The sequence below is a fragment of the Bufo gargarizans genome, chromosome 2 (genome assembly GCF_014858855.1).
Source record: "Bufo gargarizans isolate SCDJY-AF-19 chromosome 2, ASM1485885v1, whole genome shotgun sequence".
Classification (NCBI taxonomy): Eukaryota; Metazoa; Chordata; class Amphibia; order Anura; family Bufonidae; genus Bufo; species Bufo gargarizans.
Genome location: NC_058081.1, coordinates 138,712,025 through 138,732,705, shown reverse-complemented (window position 1 = coordinate 138,732,705; position 20,681 = coordinate 138,712,025). Strand labels below are relative to the sequence as shown.

General features: G+C 46.0%; 1 protein-coding gene across 3 annotated transcripts; it reads left to right on the top strand.

Moving 5' to 3' along the window:
• The first annotated feature begins 307 nt into the window (after positions 1–307).
• On the top strand, positions 308–20,343 carry HDDC3 (HD domain containing 3). 3 transcript variants are annotated; one of them, XM_044279499.1, is made up of 4 exons: positions 308–475; positions 3,681–3,736; positions 4,811–5,051; positions 19,555–20,343. In XM_044279499.1, exons 1-4 carry the CDS (start codon positions 367–369, stop codon positions 19,683–19,685), a joined length of 537 nt encoding a protein of 178 aa, XP_044135434.1. In that variant the 5' UTR covers positions 308–366; the 3' UTR covers positions 19,686–20,343. The 3 variants fall into 3 exon arrangements, with proteins under 3 accessions (XP_044135434.1, XP_044135436.1, XP_044135437.1); XM_044279501.1 differs by lacking the exon at positions 19,555–20,343 and adding an exon at positions 17,786–17,974; XM_044279502.1 differs by having other exon boundaries at positions 448–581.
• Positions 20,344–20,681: the final 338 nt, after the last annotated feature.

Sequence of the window (20,681 nt, the reverse complement as noted above, 5' to 3'; positions counted from 1 at the left end):
AGGCAAAACAACTGTGTGGAGGAGGTACAGAGGAGGCAAAACCGCTATGCGAATGGGGCACTAAGGAGTTAAAAATACTTAGTAAGGGGTTGTATGGTGAGCAGTGTCACTGTGGCTGTGACTTTAGCTCTCACACCCCTTATGTTCTCCCCTACAAACTACATAACGATACGGCCCACGGACCCCGCACTCTCCCCGCTCCGGACAGTGGACACAGCGCTGCTCTTTCTGTTTCTCTTTCCACAGTGTAAGGGGCGGGAAGAAGCAGTCACATGACGTCGTGACGTCAGGCCCTCACAGACGCCCATACATTCTAGGCTTTACTATAGAGGGCAGTGGAGTACATGTCGCTGAGAAGTCGCAGAGATGTCGGAAGTTGCTGGGATTCTAGAAGCGGCGCACTTTGCTGCTATAAAGCATAAAGCACAGAAGAGGAAGGACGTGGAGGAGACGCCCTACATAAATCACCCCATAGGTACACTGTCAGTAACTGGCTGTTCTTGCACCTTCCATAGAAAGCAGTGACTCTGCACAAGTAAAGCTTATGTGAGAGAGGGGAAGAATGCAGGTATCTATCGCAGGTACTGTTCACACTGCATGTTTTTGCGGTTACGTAGCTCAGCATCAAGGGTGACTACTGGGATTAAGTCCTGAGCACTGGAATAACGCACAGATGCGGCAAAGGGTAACTTTTATAGTTGCTTTGCTGCATCTGTATGGGATCCCCTGAATGGAGTGGATGGTCAGGTGCAGGTCAGTGACACTTGACTTCACGGCATCAGAAATGGCGGAGAGGAAAGTCCTGATGCTTTAGGCCTCATACACATGACCATGTTTATTTTGTCATCCGAAAATCGTGAATCCGCAAAATACGGATCTGGTCTGTGTGACTTCAGTCAGTCTGTGGTCCACATTTTGCGGACATATTGTGGAACGGACATATGGATACGGAAAGCACACAAATCCGGTTTCTTTCTGCATTCATATGTCCGCTTTGCAAAAAGTAGAACGTGTCCTATACTTGGCCGCAAAATATGGACCAGGAACCCATTAAAGTCAGTGGGTTTGCGAAAAATGCTGGTATCTGTATTCTGTGGATCTGCAATTTGTGGTGCCCAAAATACCGTACATACAGTCATGTCCATGAGGCGTTATACTGTCGTCAGCTGTCAGATCGCCCTCCGCTCACACACTGTGGGGGGGCACCATACAGTAGCTCTTACTGACGGCTCACACATTTTACTGTCACTTTCTCAGGCCAGAGCTGCTGTCACATCAGAGGTGGAGAAGGGACTGGGCCCACCTGATATGGTGACCCCCGAGGCTGTGTGCTCAATATCAGCAGCACAGACCAGAGCGCAGGAGCTTCAAAACCGCTGCAAAGAGACACTGGCTTAGTTGTCCATAGCAACCAATCAGATTGATCCTTTCATTTTCTGTAGCAGCTCTGAAAAATGAAAGTGGAATCTGATTGGTTGCTGTGGGCAGCTAAGTCAGTTTCCCTTTGATACATCCCCCTCTTGGTCTGTGATGCAGCTCCCGGGGGTCACTAGTTCTGTCCTGCTGCCGGTAATAGGCTGCCGCTACTCATCAATATAAAGACAGGTCACAGATAAAAAATCGGAGGTATTATGGCGACATATGTCCCATACACCAGTCTGCCACATTGTGATGCGTCTAATTTATTAAGAGGCAGCCTTTCTTTACGCCATAAAAAGCTTAGTAAATGTGCCCCTATGTGTCCATGTGTGTAATGCCCCCCTTCACTGCACATGGCTTCAGCAAGTCAATGCACAGACTCGCACGTGGGTAAGAGAACATTACCCCGCATCAGCGTCAGTCACAGAATCAGGAGCGCCGGGAACAAGATCACACGGCGCACGCACAAAATCTCAGGATGGAATCGCGCCTGAAAGAATTCAAAAAGCCATCAATCAAATGCGAAGGGGCGGGAAGGAGGTGAGGTGAGCGTGACTTCAAGCGTGAAAGTCTCTGCCGCCTTGACTTCCAGGACCTCTTTTGCATACAACCTATGGGGGAAAAAAAGTTGTTTTACAGCAATCATGCGTCTCGTACATTTTATACAAGAACATCATTAGAAACCCGGTGTCAACAGCTGTAAGGTACTGCTGGCGGTTTATGGTCCAGTTGCAATACCAAGCACGGCCACTATACAATGTACGGCGCTGTGCTTGGTGAGCATGGGGAAGGCTGCTGTGCTCACAGGAGTGCCGGTGCCTTCTGGAACAGCTGATGGGCGGGTGTCGGAAACCCACTGATCAGATAATGATGACCTATCCTGAGGCTAGGATCAGTATTAAAATCACAGAAAACCCGTTTAAATGCTGCAGATTCTCCTCATCAGAATTTTATGCAGACTTTGGTCTCATGCACATGGCTGTTGGGCGGCCGTGCCGTATTGCCGCCGGCCATGTGCACCCCACATCACGGATGCGGACTTATTCGCTTGAATGGGTCCGCAATCCCGGAGATGCGGAACAGAGTTACGGAACGGAACACCGGAAGCACTGCGGAGTGCTTCCGTGGTGTTTCTTTTCATGGTTGCACACCGCTAAAAAAAATGACATGTCATTTATTTTATTTTTTTGCGGTGCTGACATACCACGGACCCATTCAAGGTCCTGTCCAGCTGCACAAATGTTGCCCGTGTATTGGTTACAGCAATTGTGGCCGTGACTAAAAATGGCGAATTGCGTGGTTTAGAGTATTGTTTGTAAATTTTATATGTAAAACTGGGAAGGGGGCCATTTAAACTTTTTTTTTTTTTTTTTTTGCTTTTTATTTAATAACCGTTTCTTCCCTTAGGGACTAGAACCTGGATCTTTTCATCCCTTATGCTATTCACCCTGATAGAGATCTATCAGGGTGAATAGGATCTCGCACACCTCCCTGTGCTTTGTGCACACAGCAGCAGGGAGCTGAACATGGCAGCCAGGGATTCAGTAGTGTCCTGGCTGCCATGGTAACGATCTGAGCCCCAGCAGTGTAATCTGCCACTGCCACCAATGGAGGGGATGGGACCCTGTGGCCACCATATAACAATGCGCTTTTTGCTCTGGCCAAAAAAACTGAAGACTTGCCGCAAGGCATTGATCCGGATCCGACCTTAAGCTAAACGTCGTTTCGGCGCATTGCCGCATACAACGTTTAGCTTTTTTAGAGTGGTTACCATGGCTGCCGGGACGCTAAAGTCCCGGCAGCCATGGTAAAGGGGAGCGTATACTTACCATCCGTGCGGCTCCCGGGGCGCTCCAGAGTGACGTCAGGGCGCCCCATGCGCATGGGGCGCTCTGACGTCACTCTGGAGCGCCCCGGGAGCCGCACGGACTGTAAGTATACCGCTCCCCCGCTCCTACTATGGCAACCAGGACTTTGATAGCGTCCTGGGTGCCATAGTAATTTTGAAGACGGATCCGTCTTCAAATGCTTTCAGTACACTTGTGTTTTTCCGGATCCGGTGTGTAATTCCGGCAAGTGGAGTACACGCCGGATCCGGACAACGCAAGTGTGAAAGAGGCCTTATCTGTAATATATTTCATGATGTCAGGTCCGCTTTAAAACTTGTACAGGTTACCGTATGTTGGATGTAGCGGTACATCAGATGTAAGTGGAGTGGGTAGAGTTTATGAAATGATGATTTTTCAGCATTTGTGTTGTAGGTGTTGCTAGGATATTATCTCACGAGGCTGGAATCAGCGATATAACTGTCCTGCAGGTAAAGATGTGTGCAAAATATACGTTTTACTGTCGTTTTTTAATTCTAAATTCTGTCTTTTTTTTTTTACATCCTGACCTTATGTAAAACATGCTTTAGTACATTTAAAAAGCATTTAAAAAATCAGCCCAATTACACCAGGCAAACTGCCTGGTAAGGTTGTTCCTGCTGATTAAAATGATGCCTGTCTTGTGAAAATTGGTTGCAGCGTTTCAAAGAAATAGACTTATGCCTCACACGTCAGTGTTTGGTCAGTGATTTCCATCAGTGATTTTGAGCCCAAACCAGGTGCGGCTCTAAACACGGAACAGGAGCAGAATTTTCTATTATACCTTATGTCTGTGGAGGCTCCAATCCTGGTTTTGGCTCGCAATCACTGATGGACATCACTGACGAAACACTGATGTGTGAATGAGGCTTTATTCTTTATGCCCTCTATAAGTGAGGCTTCATTACACCGAGGGGCGTGGCCTGCACTGGCAAGCTGAGGAGCTACGCCCACCCCTCAGTGCACTGAAGTCCGAATTTGCATAAAGAATAAAAAAAAAATCTCCCCCCCCCCCCCCCCCCCCCCCCTCCCAGGAACCAGCGAACCTATTTTCACAAGTTAGGCCTGTATTACACCAACAGAATATCTGACCAATATCTGTCCAATCAGACCAATAGTTGGTGTGTGTATAACAAAATATCTGTGTGTGTAATAGGTCACCTGATCAATGATTGGTCAGATAATCTGTTGGTGTAATACAGCCCTTAGGGTCCATTCACACGTCCGCAAAATGGGTCCGCATCCGTTCCGCAATTTTGCAGAACAGGTGCAGACCCATTAATTTTCGAAGGGTCCGGAGTGTGCTATTCGCATTTGTGGATCCGCACTTCGTTCCGCAAAAAAATAGAAAGTGTTTTTTTGCAGACATAGGCATTTTCTATGAGAGTGCCGGCGATGTGCGGTCCGCAAAATGCATTTCTGTAGGGGCCACAAAAAATGTGGACCTTTTAGCGGAGGCAATTAACAGGAACTGATCTGGGCCGTACCGAACAAGCCCAATACTCGTCTCCCTCATTTGTCTTTAGGCAGCTCTTCTACATGATACAGTTGAAGATACAGACACAACGTTTCTGGAAATCGAGCAGACGTTTGGGCCAGAGGTCAGGAGAATAGTAGAAGAGGTGACTGATGACAAGACACTGCCAAGGATGGCGAGAAAGCGGCTGCAGATAGAGCATGCCCCACACTGCAGCCACCAATCTAAACTGGTGAAACTGGCAGACAAGTTGTACAATCTGCGGGACCTGAACCGCAGCACTCCAAAGGGTAGGTAGCCGGCCTGAAGGGACCCTACACTGCGCCAGTGACATGGCGTATCGCCAGTTGTCTGTCTCCGCAAAGACTTGCCTTATTTTTTAATGTTGCAATGTGGCAATTAGCTGGAGAATGTGAGTGGCACCCACTGCCTCTAGGGCACGTGTAATGGCACCCTAAAAGACGACTTACCGTCTATATCTTTCCTATATCATTGCATAGGAAAAATCGGCAGCAGAATACAGGCAGGGGGTGGACATGGACACATTCCTCAGCATCTAGATGAGATTTACTAATCTAATCCACATGCTGTGGAATTTTTCTGTCTGGAAATTGACCTGCGGTGCAAATTTTTTATCCACAGTATGTCAATTTCTGTTGTGCGTTGGTTGCAAGTAAGTGGTTTATTTTCCCTATTAACTTCAATGGGAAAGTGAAAATCTGTAATAGAATGTATTGGTCCGATAATCCGATTTAAAGGGGTTGCCTGCTTTCTGTTTTATAGTTGACCAATGTGTTTGTAAGATGACTGAATGACATTTACTACTATAGCCTTTGTTGAAATTCTGTGCCTTTTCCTATATTTCATAAGGTGTGTCCCCAATTGTTTGCAAAGTCTTGTGCTGTCCACACAGAGGTCTTGTCCATAAAATGGCCGCTGATGGAGGGTCATGTGACCAGGAAATCACTTATTCTCCATTCAAATACACTGCACCTGCCATATGTACTTGCACTATTGTGGATTTAGTGCAGGCGCGGTGTGTTTGTATGGAAGAGGCTGTGTCTGGTCACATGAGCAGCCATCTTATGGACAGGATCTGTATGGGGACAGCACAGACAATTTTCCTAACAAGGGCACATGGCTTATGAAATAACACAGAATATCAAGGGCTATGTTACTATGTGCTGTACAGTCATCTTACCTACACATTTAAGTAACCTCTTCAAATGAAAAAAAAAATATAATCACCTTGGGCAGGGTTCACATCAGGTTTTCGTCATACGAGTAACGTTTTAAAAAAAAAATAATACGTATTTTTTCCCTTTCATCCTCCATGACGGCATACCATGAGAGATGACCCGCCTCCAACCAGGTAGGGACAGGAAGTATAAGTTTGACTCTCCTCCGGCTCCTCCTCAGTGTCTTCCTGTCCCTCCAGGTAGGAGATGGGTTTTCTCTTATGGTCGCCGACCATGAAGAAAGAAGTAGAAGAAGGGAAGTGGATGCCATGTGAGGAGGCAGCAGGGTCCGGTCCCCATTGGGGAAGCCGGGCTCTGGAAGACCTGTCTCTTACCTGCTGCTGGTGCGGGCAGACAGGTCCATGTGGGGCCGGACACTCAGGGAGTCCCTCCGGTCGGTTGCGATACTCCACACTGCGATCCGGCATGGCCGGCGCTCACAGTGTCGTCACCGGAAGTGGACGCGCGCCATGCGTTCCACGAAGCGTTCCACAGGTCACTTCCGGATTGGGGCCTGAGAGCACTTCCGGGCGGTGGATCGCATGCCGGCGGCGGCGGGAAAATTCAAAAAAGCGCACAGGATTATGGCGGAAGTCGTCCTCTGATCTGAGGTCTGGAGGTAAAAACTATTTAAGGGGGGAACAGTGACTTTTGTTTCCCTAAAAAAGATGCTGGACCCAGGTGAAATTATGGAGAACACTCAGGGATCCGTACCAGTGAGTAATTTACCAGGACATGGGTAAAGGCAGTATATTCTGTTAGATTAACCCTTATGTATTTTCTTTCTTTCTGTATGTATGCAGAGCGAGAAAGAGAGTGCTCAGAAAGCAAAATCTAGTCAGAGGGCAAAAAAGTGCAGTCTCTGTTCTATTAAACTTTCTGATTCTTCTGCTAGGAAAGTGTGTAAAAAATGCACTGACAACATTTCTAAGGATTTAGTTCCGTCCCTAAAAGAAGAACTTAAAAACACAATTAGGGAAGAAATCAGGGCTGCTATGTCAGACACCTCATTAATTCCTTCCTGCTCCAAACAGGCGCAGGGACCAGCGACAAAAGCATCTGATTCAGAATTTGAGGAGGACTCAGAGTCAGGTGAACTCGGGTCTGAAGATTCTGGTTCAGATTCCGAATTTAAAAACTATCTCTTTTCATCGGAAGATACCAGAGAATTAATTAAGGCAGTTAGAGCCACTATGGATCTTTCTGATGAAAAAAATCTGTAGATCAGTCCACGACGAGATGTTCAGTGGTTTTGAACAGAGATCTAACCGAGGTTTTCCGGTGCATAAAAACATGCACGATCTGATTAAAAGAGAATGGAGGTCCCCGGATAGGAAACTATTCATTCCTAGGACAATAAGGCGACGTCTCCCCTTTTCTAGCGAAGACAAAGCCTTGTTAACCACCTGCCCTAAGATAGATGTTTCTCTGTCTAAATTAGTGAAGGGTCCTAACGCCTTACCATTTGAAGACATGGGGTCATTAAGGGACCCCATGGATAAAAAGACAGATCAGACTCTTAAAAAAACATGGGAAGCTTGTGCTGCCCTGTTCAAACCAAACCTAGCGGCAACCTCAGTATCCAGATCATTAAAAAAATGGCTCACACAGTTAGAATCCCTACTGAAAGGCGGTAGTACATACGGTGATCTTAAAGATTCCTTTCCGCTCCTAATCAAAGCGGTGGATTTCCTATCTGATGCCACTGCGGAATCTGTCAGGATAGCTGCTAAGGCATCTGGGTTAGCGGTCGTGGCAAGAAGGTCCCTCTGGTTAAAATCCTGGTCAGGTGAGGTCAGTTCAAAATTAAAATTATGTACCTTACCTTTTCATGGTAATCTATTGTTTGGAGAGGATTTAGAGTCCATCCTAGAAAAGGCTTCCGATTCTAAGAAGACCTTTCCCAGAGATTCCGGGAAGAGGAAATTTCCCTTTCGGAGAGTTAAAAAAGGGACCCCCTTTCAAGCAAAGAAAACAAACAGGGACTCAGGCTGGTCAAGGGGAAGAAACCAGAAGAGTAGAGGGTACCTGTTTTCTTCAAAGAATACGGAACCGTCAAAGCAATGACGCCAGTGCTCAGGTAGGAGGGAGACTAAGTTGTTTTTTAGACTACTGGGAAAAAATTACAACAAACCCTTGGGTCTTAAATACGATCTCAGAAGGCTACAAAATAGTTTTCCGTCTTCCTCCTCCCTCAAATATTTTCAGGGTAACTCCCATTCAAAAGACAACTGTTCTCCAAACAAATCTGGAGGAAGGGATTCGGAAGCTTCTGGCTCAAAGGGCCATAATTCCGGTTCCCTATTCTCAAAAAGGTCAGGGATATTATTCAACCGTTTTTCTAGTAAAAAAACCAGACGGGAAATTTCGGTTAATAATAAACCTAAAAAACTTAAACAAATTCATACAGTACAACAAATTCAAAATGGAGACAATAAGATCAACCGTGAATCTGCTGAAAAAGGGGGACTTTTTAGCCTCCCTAGACTTAAGAGACGCATACTACCACATTCCGGTATGCAAACAGTCCCAAAAGTTCCTGCGGATAGCGGTTTATTTGGGGAAAGTTCTGTTCCATTTTCAATTCCAGGTATTACCCTTTGGGATAACCTCGGCCCCCAGGGTCTTCACAAAGGTGATGCTGGAACTAGTGGCCCACCTGAGAAGGAGGAATATCTTGATCATTCCGTATTTAGACGACTGATAGTAGGCGAGTCAAAACAGTCACTAGAGAACAATCTCTTTGTGACCTGCCAGACGCTGTATCTGGCGGGATGGCTAATAAATTGGGAAAAATCAAAGCCAGTCCCGTCCCAGGAAATAGTTTTCTTGGGTCTCTCCCTGGACACCACTCGTCAGAAAACGTCTCTTACAGAACAAAGTCTCTGGAGTGGTAGAAAAGGTCTCACGGTTTCAGAGTCATCCATCCTGTTCGATACGAGAAGCCATGAGACTACAAGGGACCCTGACTTCTTGCATCCCTGCAGTAAAGTGGGCTCAGTTCCACTCTCGAATTCTACAGCAGTGGACGCTGGCCTGCTGGGACAGAAACCAGAGCTCTCTGGAACAGACAGTTCTGGTTCCTGTTTCGGTGAATCAGAGTCTTCAGTGGTGGAAGCAAGTAAGCCACCTACGCCAGGGAATTCCGTGGAATACGGAGGAGCAGGTTTTCATCACTACAGATGCAAGTCCTTGGGGGTGGGGAGCGCATTACTCTCATCACTATTTCCAGGGGGCCTGGGTAAACCACCAGAAAACTTTGTCCTCAAACCAAAAAGAATTGATGGCAGTTTGGGAGGCCATAAAAGTGGCGAGTCAAGACATAGAGGGAAAGGATGTCCAAATAAGATCAGACAACACCACAGTGGTAGCGTACTTAAACCATCAAGGCGGAACAAGAAGCCTATGTCTGAGTCAAATAACAGAAAAGATTTTTTCCTGGGCAGAAGGAAATATAAGATCCCTTTCAGCGGTCCATTTAAAAGGAAGCTTAAATGTGAAAGCAGACTTCCTAAGCAGGGTCAAGATATATCAAACAGAGTGGAGTCTGAAGGAAGAAGTTTTTCTCCAAATAACCCAAAAGTGGGGAGTTCCCCAAATAGACCTCTTTGCTTCAGCCACAAACGCAAAAGTAGACCGCTTCTTCTCCCTCAATCCAAGAGACAAAAGCGAAGGCATAGATGCCTTTTCAATAAAATGGAGGTTCCATCTAGCTTATGCCTTCCCCCCCCTACAACTAATGTCTCGGGTGATAAAGAAGATAAGGCAAGACAAAGCCCATGTTATTTTGATAGCTCCCTTATGGCCCAAAAAATCATGGTTTCCTCTTTTGAAGATCATGTCAATCCAAAGTCCATGGATCCTTCCTTGGGATCAGGATTTGTTGTCGCAGGGTCCCCTTCTCCATCCCGAGGTGGAAAAGCTGCATTTGGCAGCTTGGAACCTGAAAGGTTGATCTTAAAAGCTAAAGGCCTGACAGATCCCGTCATCAATACTATGTCGGCCAGTAGAAAGGAGACAACCTCTAAGATCTATAATAAGGTTTGGAGAACCTTTAATACCTGGTGTGTAAAAGAAAAAGTATCCCCTGAAAATTTTTCGGTCCTTTCAATTCTAGGTTTCTTACAGTCTGGGCTGGAGAAAGGTCTTCGTCCCAATACTCTGAGGGTTCACGTATCAGCCCTTAGTGCAGTTTTTGATGAAAAAATTGCAAATCATTCTTGGGTTGTCAGATTCCTTAAAGGGGCAGATAGACTGAGACCATCATTGAAAGCTATGACTCCACCATGGGATCTTAATTTAGTTCTATCAGGCTTAACAGAAAGCCCCTTTGAACCTTTATCATCTGTCTCTATAAAATATATAACACTTAAAACCCTGTTCTTAGTAGCAATTACATCAGCCCGCAGGGTTAGTGAAATCCAGGCCCTGAAAATTAATGAACCTTTCTGTGTTATCTCTGCAGATAGAATTACGTTTAAGTTAGACAACTCCTTCCTTCCCAAAGTTGTGTCTAATTTTCACAGGCAAGAAGAGATATTGGTTCCCTCGTTTTGCGACGACCCGAAAACAGAAGGGGAGGAGAGGTTTCATAAGTTGGACGTGCGGAGAGCAGTGCTTATATATTTAGAGGCCACGAAGGTTTTCAGAAAGACGGATTCCTTGTTTGTTCAGTTTCTTGGCTTAAACAAAGGGCAGAGAGCGACAAAAAATACCATTTCAAGATGGATTAAGACGGCGATCTCAGATTCATATAAAGCGCTAGGGAAATCACCTCCTGAAACCTTTACAGCTCATTCTACGAGATCGGTTTCGGCCTCTTGGGCAGAGAGGGCAAACGCTTCATTAGAGCAAATTTGTAGGGCAGCCACCTGGTCTAGCCCTAATACTTTTATTAAACATTACAGAATCCATGTTAAGGCAGGTCAGGATCTAGCCTTTGGGAGGAAAGTCCTTCAAGCTATAATCCCCCCCTAAAGTTGTTAATATGTTATATCTCATGGTATGCCGTCATGGAGGATGAAAGGGAAAAACCAAATTACGTACCGGTAATTCCCTTTTCATGAATCCTCCATGACGGCATAGGGGTTTCCCACCCTAAAAAAAAAAAAAAAAAAAAAGATATATGTAAATATATACGTTCATAAGATTATGATAGGCCTACACATAGGTGATGGTGTGTGTGATGGTGTGCAAAAAAAAAAAAAAGGGATTCGAAAGAACACTCTCTAGGCTGTCGATCCAGAAAGACACTGAGGAGGAGCCGGAGGAGAGTCAAACTTATACTTCCTGTCCCTACCTGGTTGGAGGCGGGTCATCTCTCATGGTATGCCGTCATGGAGGATTCATGAAAAGGGAATTACCGGTACGTAATTTGGTTTTCACCCTATAAGACGCACTGGCCCATAAGACGCACCTAGGTTTTTAGAGGAGGACAATAAGAAAAAAGTTTTTCATTAGACCTCAGGTCGGACCCCCAATGTTAATCGGACCTCAACTAACAGCCCCAACAAGACCAGCAGTCTCATATCAGCCCCCAGCAGCCCACTTTGCCTCTCATGTTAGCCCTCATTGCCTCAGATCAGCCCCATATTGCCTCATGTTTTATAAAATAAATAAAACAACTTACCTCTCCTGCTCTGGACATTGCCGCTCCAGCGCTCTTCTTCTTCCTCCTCCTCCTCCGTCAGCTATGCTGTGACCTGACGTGCACAGCGTGAGGTCACAGAGCGCCCTCACGCTGTGTGCAAGCACAGCTGACAGCCGAGGAAGTGGCGAGTGCAGAGCCTTCACCGCTTCCTGTTCCTCCGGTACTAATGAGCGCTTCCATAATGTGGGCGCTCATTAGTATTCGCCCCATAAGATGCAGGGGCATTTTGCCCCCACTTTTGGGGGGTTGGGGGGGGGGGGGGAAGTAAATGTGTCTTATGGGGTAAAAAATTCAGTATATTAACGGATGCCTCAGACAGATGCCATACTGTGGCATCCGTCACTATAGAGTTCCATCTGTAAAAAACGTAACAAATAATGTATACGTGTGTTTTGTTTTTTTTTGTTTGTTTTTTACAATGGAACTCTGGTGACGGATGCCACAGTATGGCATCTTTTAACATATACCTTTTTTTTGTGTACTGAAATGCAATTTGAACCCAGCCTTGCTAAATTTTTCCTGGTCGCCCACTGGTCTCTGGTTTACTGGACTCCATTGTTAATGTGGAGAGGGAGGGGGGGGGGGGGAATGTGTCTGGTATATCTCTAAGGTTGCATACACACATTTTTGCAATCCGCAAAAATAGGGACGACGTCTGTGTTTTTTTGTTTTTGCAGATTCATTGTAATAATGCCTATTCTTGTCCGCAAAACAGAGAAGAGTAGGACATGTTCTAACTTTTTTGCAGATGAGTGATAACTACAAAATTGGTGGAGCTCCTACCACTGGGACCCCACTGATCACGAGAATGTGGGCCCCCATACTCTGTAGAGCCCCCCTGAAATGGCCCGAGTGGCTGGTTGGATAAGCGTGTGTTTTTCTGACCAGCCTGTCTGTCCCGTTCAGTACGGCTCCACAGGGTACAGGGCCCCTGTTTTTGTGATCGGTGGGGGTCCCAGCAGTAGCACTGATCTGATAATTATCCCTCATCCTCTGGATATGGGTTAACTTGTTTTAACCGGAATACCCCTTTAGGCTACTTTCACACTTGCACTTGATTGGATCCGTTCTGAACAAATCCGATCATATTAATGCAGACTGAGGCTCCGTTCAGTAAGGATCCGTCTGCATTAATAACTTAGAAAAATTTCTAAGTGCGAAAGTAGCCTGAGCCATATGGTGTCATCTTCAAGCGGATCCGTTCCCATTGACTTACATTGTAAGGCTGGACGGATCCGCTCGCCTCCGCACGGCCAGGCGGACACCCGAACGCTGCAAGCAGCGTTCAGCTGTCCGCCTGGCCGTGCGGAGGCGAGCGGAGCGGAGGCTGAACGCCGCCAGACTGATGCAGTCTGAGCGGATCTGCATCCATTCAGACTGCATCAGGGCTGGACGGAAGCGTTCTGCTCCGCTCGTGAGCTCCTTCAAACGGAGCTCACGAGCGGACAGCAGAACGCTAGTGTGAAAGTAGCCTTAATCGAGCTCCCCAGGGCTGCAAGGTATTAGTGCCTTTTTTGTAATGTAATGAAATGTCTGTTTTTTGTAGCCTTAAACCTAAATTTTTCCCTTCCCCCACGACAGCACCACAGAGAGAGAGGATCCGCCCCCAGGGACAGGAAACCCACAGAATAAAAAGGTGGAGCCCCTCTCCCACCTCAGTGGTTTCCTGTCCCTGGAGTGGGAGACCTTAGTTTGTTTTTCAGGTCACTACCGCTAGTCTGGAAGTCCCAGATATGTTCTGGAGGGCTTGTTGGTAACATACGTGCTGGGGTCTATCGCCAGTGATGGCCAGTTCGCATTGTTCGCCCGCAAACATATGCAGGCTGCCATCTTTTTTCACAAGTCCAGCGAGGCACAGCACAAGTCCAGCGAGGCACAGGTAAGCCCTTACCTGTGCCTGTGCCGCGGGCCGGTCTGAAAACAAATGCGGTCACCGGGAGCAGGCAGTTACGAGAACAGCCCGATGAAGGCCCCCGGTGGCTGTTCTCGGAACTGCCTGCTCCCTCTGACCGCACTTGTTTTCAGACCGGCTCACGCACAGGTAAGGGCTTACCTGTGCCTCGCTGGACTTGTGAAAAAAGATGGCAGCCCGCATATGTTCGCAGGCGAACAATGCGAACTGGCCATCACTGTCTATCGCCCAGAGGTTGGGCTGGCAGGAACCTAGGAACCGGTGGTTGTCCGGGGCTTCCACGTGGCTCTTGTGGCAGGTGCGTGTGCTCCTCCAGGGGAGAGAGGCCACGCAATTCCAGAGTTGAAGGAGAAGCAGCCACAGGAGGGGGTGTTGCATTCCACCGTACGCTGCCGTATTCATGAGGAGAACATGTCTTCAAGGTGTGGTTTCCTGTCCTCCAGACAGAGGAGCCTGGAGCATGCAGCCTCCAGGGCTGTAAAACAAGGAACACCATATGATGAATTAAATATGGGCTGGACCATATTGTTTCGATGGCCTACAGGACATATGGAGTACCAACAAAGCCCCATATGGCTCTTGGTTGGGAGTAAGAAGATGGGCTGGAACATTTAGTCTGGATGGCATACAGGAGGTATGGCGCACCAGCAAAACCCTATAAATACTTGCCGCCCATCTAGAACTTCCCAGGGAGGCCCTGGAGGGTGTGCGGTAGTTCTGGCGGTGGGGACTCTAGGGGGTCTGAAGGGTCCAGGGGGCTCTTTGGACCTCTTGCGGCAGATCCGTTAGCTCCTCCAGGGGATGGATGCCACGGTAGAGCTCCATCATGGATGCCAGATTGCGACAAAATTTTTAGCTTTTTTTTTTTTTTGTAAATGCTTTATTTTTCAATATTTTCTTTTTTATCAAGCTCGATAAACTTTTCAATTACAATCTGATAATATTCTCATAAACATCATAGGGCTAAGATAGCCGCAAATAACAGAAGTTACACAGTATAAATAATGTACAAATATGCTTAAGGAGATAACTCTTTAGGTTACAAATGCACATATATTCCATCCCCAAACAGCAGATATCTTGTGCACAAATTCTGGGATGCCCCAGATGTCGAGCTTCATTGTTGCTTAATAAAATCAGAACCACGAAAAGGAACAAAAAGGGATGGGGTAATGTAAAGGGGGGTGGGAAGGCCAGTCAAGTCTCCCATATCTTTTCTAAGTAGCTATAATCTGCTTTTCAGTTAGTTTAAACTTAAGTTCATACTTTTCACATTGAGTCAGTACATTACTACCAGCTCACTCCTCTGTGGATCCCTATCCATCGGTTTTCCCAATTTCCCAGAATCTCCACACTTTTAGGAAGCTATCATGGCTTCTATTTATCCAGCTAGTCATTTCTTCAAAGTTGTAGATTTGATCTGCGTTCGCTTTACATTCTTGAAAGGTGGGAGGTCGTGTGTCTAACCAGTGTAGTGGTATGAGAGTCTTAGCTTTTGCTATCAGATGAGTTATTAGGTTTTTCTTTGTAGGAGTTTAATGGCTAGAGGGTTTCGAGAGAACTACCATCTCTAAAGAAATGTTAAAGTCTGGTAAAGCTATTTTCTTCACTGCTCTGTTTACCTCCTCCCAAAACTTTGTGATCTGGGGGCAAGCCCACCATATGTGTGATAGAGAGCCCACTCCTTCACCACATCTTCAGCACCGCTGAGAATCAGAAAGCCCTCTTTTGAATAAGAACTCTGGTGTTCTGTAACATCTAGAGAGAAGTTTAAAATGGTTATCTTGTAGGCGGACACATTGTGAAAACCCGTGTGAGGTTGCTAGTATCTTTTTTGTCTCCTGTTCTGAGAGCTCAATATTTAGTTAGTTATTTTTCCCATGCCAACAAGTACAGCGGTTTTGTAGCCTCACCTCGACCTCACCGGCACCAAGCAAATCTCAGAGATCTTCCTTTGTTTTGCCTGAGTAGTTGTCAATAGAGCTTCTAGGTCAGTAAGGGGTCTTTGGAACAAGAATTTCCCCGCAGCTCTCCTACACACAGTGTTTATATGTGAATTGGCCAAGAAGAATGTTGGAGATTCATTAATTGTTTCAGTAAGCTTTTCTTTTAGGTAATGATCTATGTCTCCCATAAAATCTCCTACTCCAATCTTTGCAAAGGTGGACCATAGATCTGGGAACATTTTTATTCTGATTTCCAGCAGGTCAGGGAGAAGATTCGTTGGCATCAGAGGAGATGGAGAAGGGGCTAAAATATCTCTCTCTGAGCTCCACGTCATATATACTCCCTTAAACAAAAGATCCATATCTTCTACTGGATCTCTCTTTATTTTTGGGAGCCAAAGGTATTTTTGGAAAAAAGGCCCAACATTGTATTCACAAAGGTCTCTGACCTTCTTCTGTCTTAGTGGGTGCACTAAATCAAGCCATCTTTGTACCTGTATTGCTTTATAGTATGTACCTACGTCAGGTATTCCCAGTCCACCTCCCTCTCTGCTTTTTATCAAGACTTTATATGATATACGTGGCCTCCTCCCTGCCCATAGAAAGCTGGAGAAATTTTGAGCTTTTGACGTCTAAAGTTCTTCTGGTAATGTAACACAGGGCCTCCAGTGGATCTTGGATCAAAGTATCCTTCTCGCAATATATTCTGCACCAAAGGTATCTGTGTTCAAAACTGAAGATGATTGCTGATCATTCTATGTCAAGATAAGTACTGTATTTTTCGCCCCATAAGACGCACCCCCCCTGTGTCTTATGGGGCGAATGCTGGCAATTTACATTGCAGTCTGCGATGCTGCAACATCAACAGACTTACATCAACAGACTGCGATGTATTAGTGAGGAGGGTCTGTAGTAGGCGGGGAGAGCGGCGGGGCAGCGCAGGCACTGTACTCTGGCCCCACCGCTCAGTATGTACTGTATTATACCTAGTGTAAATCATAATATCTAAACTGCGCTCCCCCTTCTCCCCATCTGTACCGTACTTACCGGTACATGTCACACTCCGTCTTCTGTAGTAAGCGCTAGCAGGCAGGCTGGGCTGCAGGCGGCCGTAACTCACTGAGGTCACGTGCCTGCTCCGCCTACTTAATGAATGGGGGGGGGGGGGGCAGTGCGTCTTATAAAGCGAAAAATTACAGAAAGTCCTCTTTCTGGCATAAATAAAAGTAAGATGGCCTCAGAGTTCACTAGCCAGATGGATTAGGACAGTCATTTCTCTGGCTTACACCTCTTCTGGAAGTTCTCCTGAGAGCACATTCTACTCACGCAGTCTCTACCTCTTGGGCTGAAAGGGCTAATGTTTCTATTGAGCAAATCTGTAAGGCTGCCACGTGACTTCTCCTTATACCTTTTACTGTCTCTATCGGCTCCACCAAAATTCTGCCACTGATATTTTGTTCGTAAGAAAGTTCTGCATGTGGTGGCCCCCCCGTAAGGAAGGGGTATTCTTCTCTGTGGTGCTGTCGTGGGGGAAGGGAAAAATAATGATTACACTCACCGGTAATCTGATTTTCTAGACCCCACGACAGCACCCTTCCTTATTTCCTCCCTGGTGTTTCATGGTTCTCGGTTTAAGTTGTGCAGGGTGTAGCAAGGAAAAAAATATATATGTCTACATAATTTAGATGAACTAACCTGGGTTGGAGTCACTATCGCGCTCTGTAAACCCCTGAGGTTGGAGAGGGGCTCCATTTTATTTTATTTTTTTTCTGCAGGTTTCCTGTCCCTGGGGGCGGATCCTCTCTCTCTCTCTGTGGCACTGTCGTGGGGTCTGGAAAATCCGATTACCGATAAGTGTGACGCCACACAACAACAAAAAAGTCTGCTACTGGGCAAAAACCATTTGTTCCATACTAAATCGAGTGTGCGGATTACAAATCCGAAGTCAGAATTGTTGTAACACGTCACGAAATTTTGCTATGCATAAGTATGCCTAAATGAATTAAGCACTTGGAAAACATTGAATAATGAGTTTTACTCCAACAATTTCCTGATCTAGTAGTAAACAGTGTATGAAAATGAAATGGAATAACAACATTTCAAAAAGTCTTGTTTTTCAGTTTAAAGGTCCTACTTGAGCAAGGCCCAGTACTGTAAAAGTGCTTCAGGCATCTGCTTTTGCGTTTGTGATTGGTCATATTTTCCCGTTGCAAAAACCAGCAGTAGTCCCCCATCATGTTGGGATTCCATTGGCCTTGATACCTGTTCTCCATTGTAGAAATATCTTTATGGAACCGCTGTTCATGTTCGTCACTTACGTGTCCCAAATTGGGTGGGAAAAAGTCAAGATAGGAATGTAAGAAACGCACTTTTAATGACATTCGGCAGCCAAGTTGGTCATATGCTGTAAGCACGTTGTCTACTAATTCAGCATAGTTTGCAGCTCGTCTGTTCCCAAGGAAGTTCTGCACTACTAGCACAAATGCATCCCAAGCTGCAAGACCTACTCGCTTTGTCAGATTCTTGCGCTGATCATAAGTAGTGTATTTGCCACATATGTAGCAGAAATTGTCCGGATCGTTAACACATTTGCGTTTATCCATCTTTAGTTTCAAAACCGATAGCACTATAACAGATCACTTTATCAAAATCTGTCCAGCTTGCCTTATATACCTACTGCTGACATCAGCTTGAGTGCGTCCAGACAGGTCTGGACTAGGGTTGTTTCGATACCAAAATGTTGATTCTGTTTCGATACCATAAAAAAGTAATGCGATACTCGATACCACGCGAGAAAAATAAAACGCCAAAAAAAGCTGCATGCATTCCACATTTTATGGAACGTCCGGCCCACAATAGAACAGTCCGATCCTATTTTTTTGGGGGGACAAGTTGACTGGCGAATCGCACATTTTTATTTTTTCTATTTTAATAGTTTGGACTTTTCAGACGTGGCGATATGTTTATTTATTGTTTATATATTTTATATGCAAAATTGGGAAAGGGGTTGATTTATACTTGGGCTACTTTCACACTAGCGGCAGGACAGATCTGACAGGCTGTTCACCCTGTCAGATCCGTCCTGCTGCTATTTCGCCGGAGCTCCACCCCGTCCCCATTATAGTCAATGGGGACGGAGCGACAGCATGGCGAAATAGCGGCAGGACGGATCCGACAGGGTGAACAGCCTGTCGGAACCGTCCTGCCGCTAGTGTGAAAGTACCCTAAATATGTTGATTCCCCCCCCCCCCCCCCCTTAGGGGCCAGAACCTGGGATCTTTTAATCCCTTGTTCTATTCACCCTAATAGAGCTCTATCAAGCTGCATAGGATTTCACACTCTCCCTGCTGCCCTGTGCATGGTACACAGCAGCAGGGAGCTGACTATGGCCGCCAGGGCTTCCGTAGCATCCTGGCTGCCACGGTAACTGATCGGAGCCCCAGGATTACACTGCCGGTGTTCCGATCGGAACTGCCACCAATGAGGAGGAGGGGACCCTGTGGCCACTGCCACCAATGATTTTAATACTGGGGGGTGCACTGCGCCACCAATGATTTTAATACTGGGGAGGAGGGCGCACTGCGCCACTAATGATAATATAATTAACGTTGAATACAGGAGGCGGGTGCGGCACCTGAGGGGTTAACTGCTGCTAATCACAGCTTCTCATTGGTGGCAGCAGTGGCACAGGGGGAATGGAGAGACTGCGTCCTTCTCCCCTGTGCTGCTGAGGAAAACACGGAGCGCGCTGAGAGCAGCATGCTCCATGTTCTCTGATACTAGACTGCGCAATAGCGAAGCCTTGTATCGAAAAAAGGCAAATCCCAGTATCGAGATCGATTGGGTATTGAAAATTCGATACCCGAAACAACCCTAGTCTGGACATGTCTATTAGAATATCTCCAATATAATTCATTAATATTATAACTGAATAGGCTTTGCACGTATAACTTTGGAATCAGCACGCTCATTTTAGTGTAAATCGCATGTTTTTCTTTCAGTAGCAAAATCATTGTTGCGCGGTGTAATCATCATTTTCTTTTATAGGCTGGTCAGAAAAACGGATACAAGAATATTTCCAGTGGGCATTCCAGGTTGTGAATGGTCTACGAGGCACAAATGTGGTGATGGAGAAACATCTGGACCAGTTGTTCAAAGAGCGGGGAGTTTCAGCTTGAATCCTCTATATGAGAGTGCACATGTCCCCAAGAGAGTGCCACTTGCCACATCTTATCAGTGGAAACCTATGCAACGATTTGTAGATCTTTAGTCCATTAAATACTGGTGTAATCAGAGAGGATGTGAAATAGACGCCTGGTGCCTTGTGAGGGGTGGGTGCTGTTTAACATCTTAGTGACCACCCACAATCCCTCATCCAGCTGTATTGATGGAAAAATAAAAAAGTTATAGCTCTTGGAATGTGACAAAAAAATAGCTTAGTCTCTGAGGCCCAAAACTGGCTGGTCACTAAGGGATTAAAGTTCTTTTGCTTTCAGGATCTGTTCTCTTTAGTTGTGAAATGGTGTTTTTATTTTTTTACCACAATTTTGTGATAATTGACAGCAGCATGTGAACACACCCTAAGATTAAAGCTTTAATAACCTGATTGGGGCAAAGGTATTTCTTACCATGCTGCAGTCTTCTAGCTCCTTCCATAAACACTGGATGGATTTATAACCACTATGTGTCTAATGCTTTATGCATGTTTGAAATCAACTATTACTTTTTTATGTTAACTCAAGGGATTTTAAAGTGAGCCAGAAGCTAAAATGATATGTAAGGCACTACCTGCAGGGGATGATATCTATTTCTTGTCCTCAGATCCTGCTCCATTAGGCTGGGTTCACACTTGAGCGTTGCGCAAACGCGCGTTTTACGCGCGTTTTTGACGCGCATTTTTATGCGCGTTTTTGTAATAGTAAACGTGCGTTTGACGCGCGTTTGTGTGATTCACTACAGTGTCCTATGGCCACAAACGCCCCAAAAGTCGCTCATGTACTTTTTGGAGCGTCGGGCGTTTTACAGCGCGATCGTACGCGCTGTAAAACGCCCAAGTGTGAACCATTCCCATAGGGAATCATTGGTTTCTCCTTGTTGAGCGTTTTACAGCGCGTAGGAACGCGCTGTAAAACGCTCAGGTGTGAACCCAGCCTTAGGGCAGAGACTGAACTGTG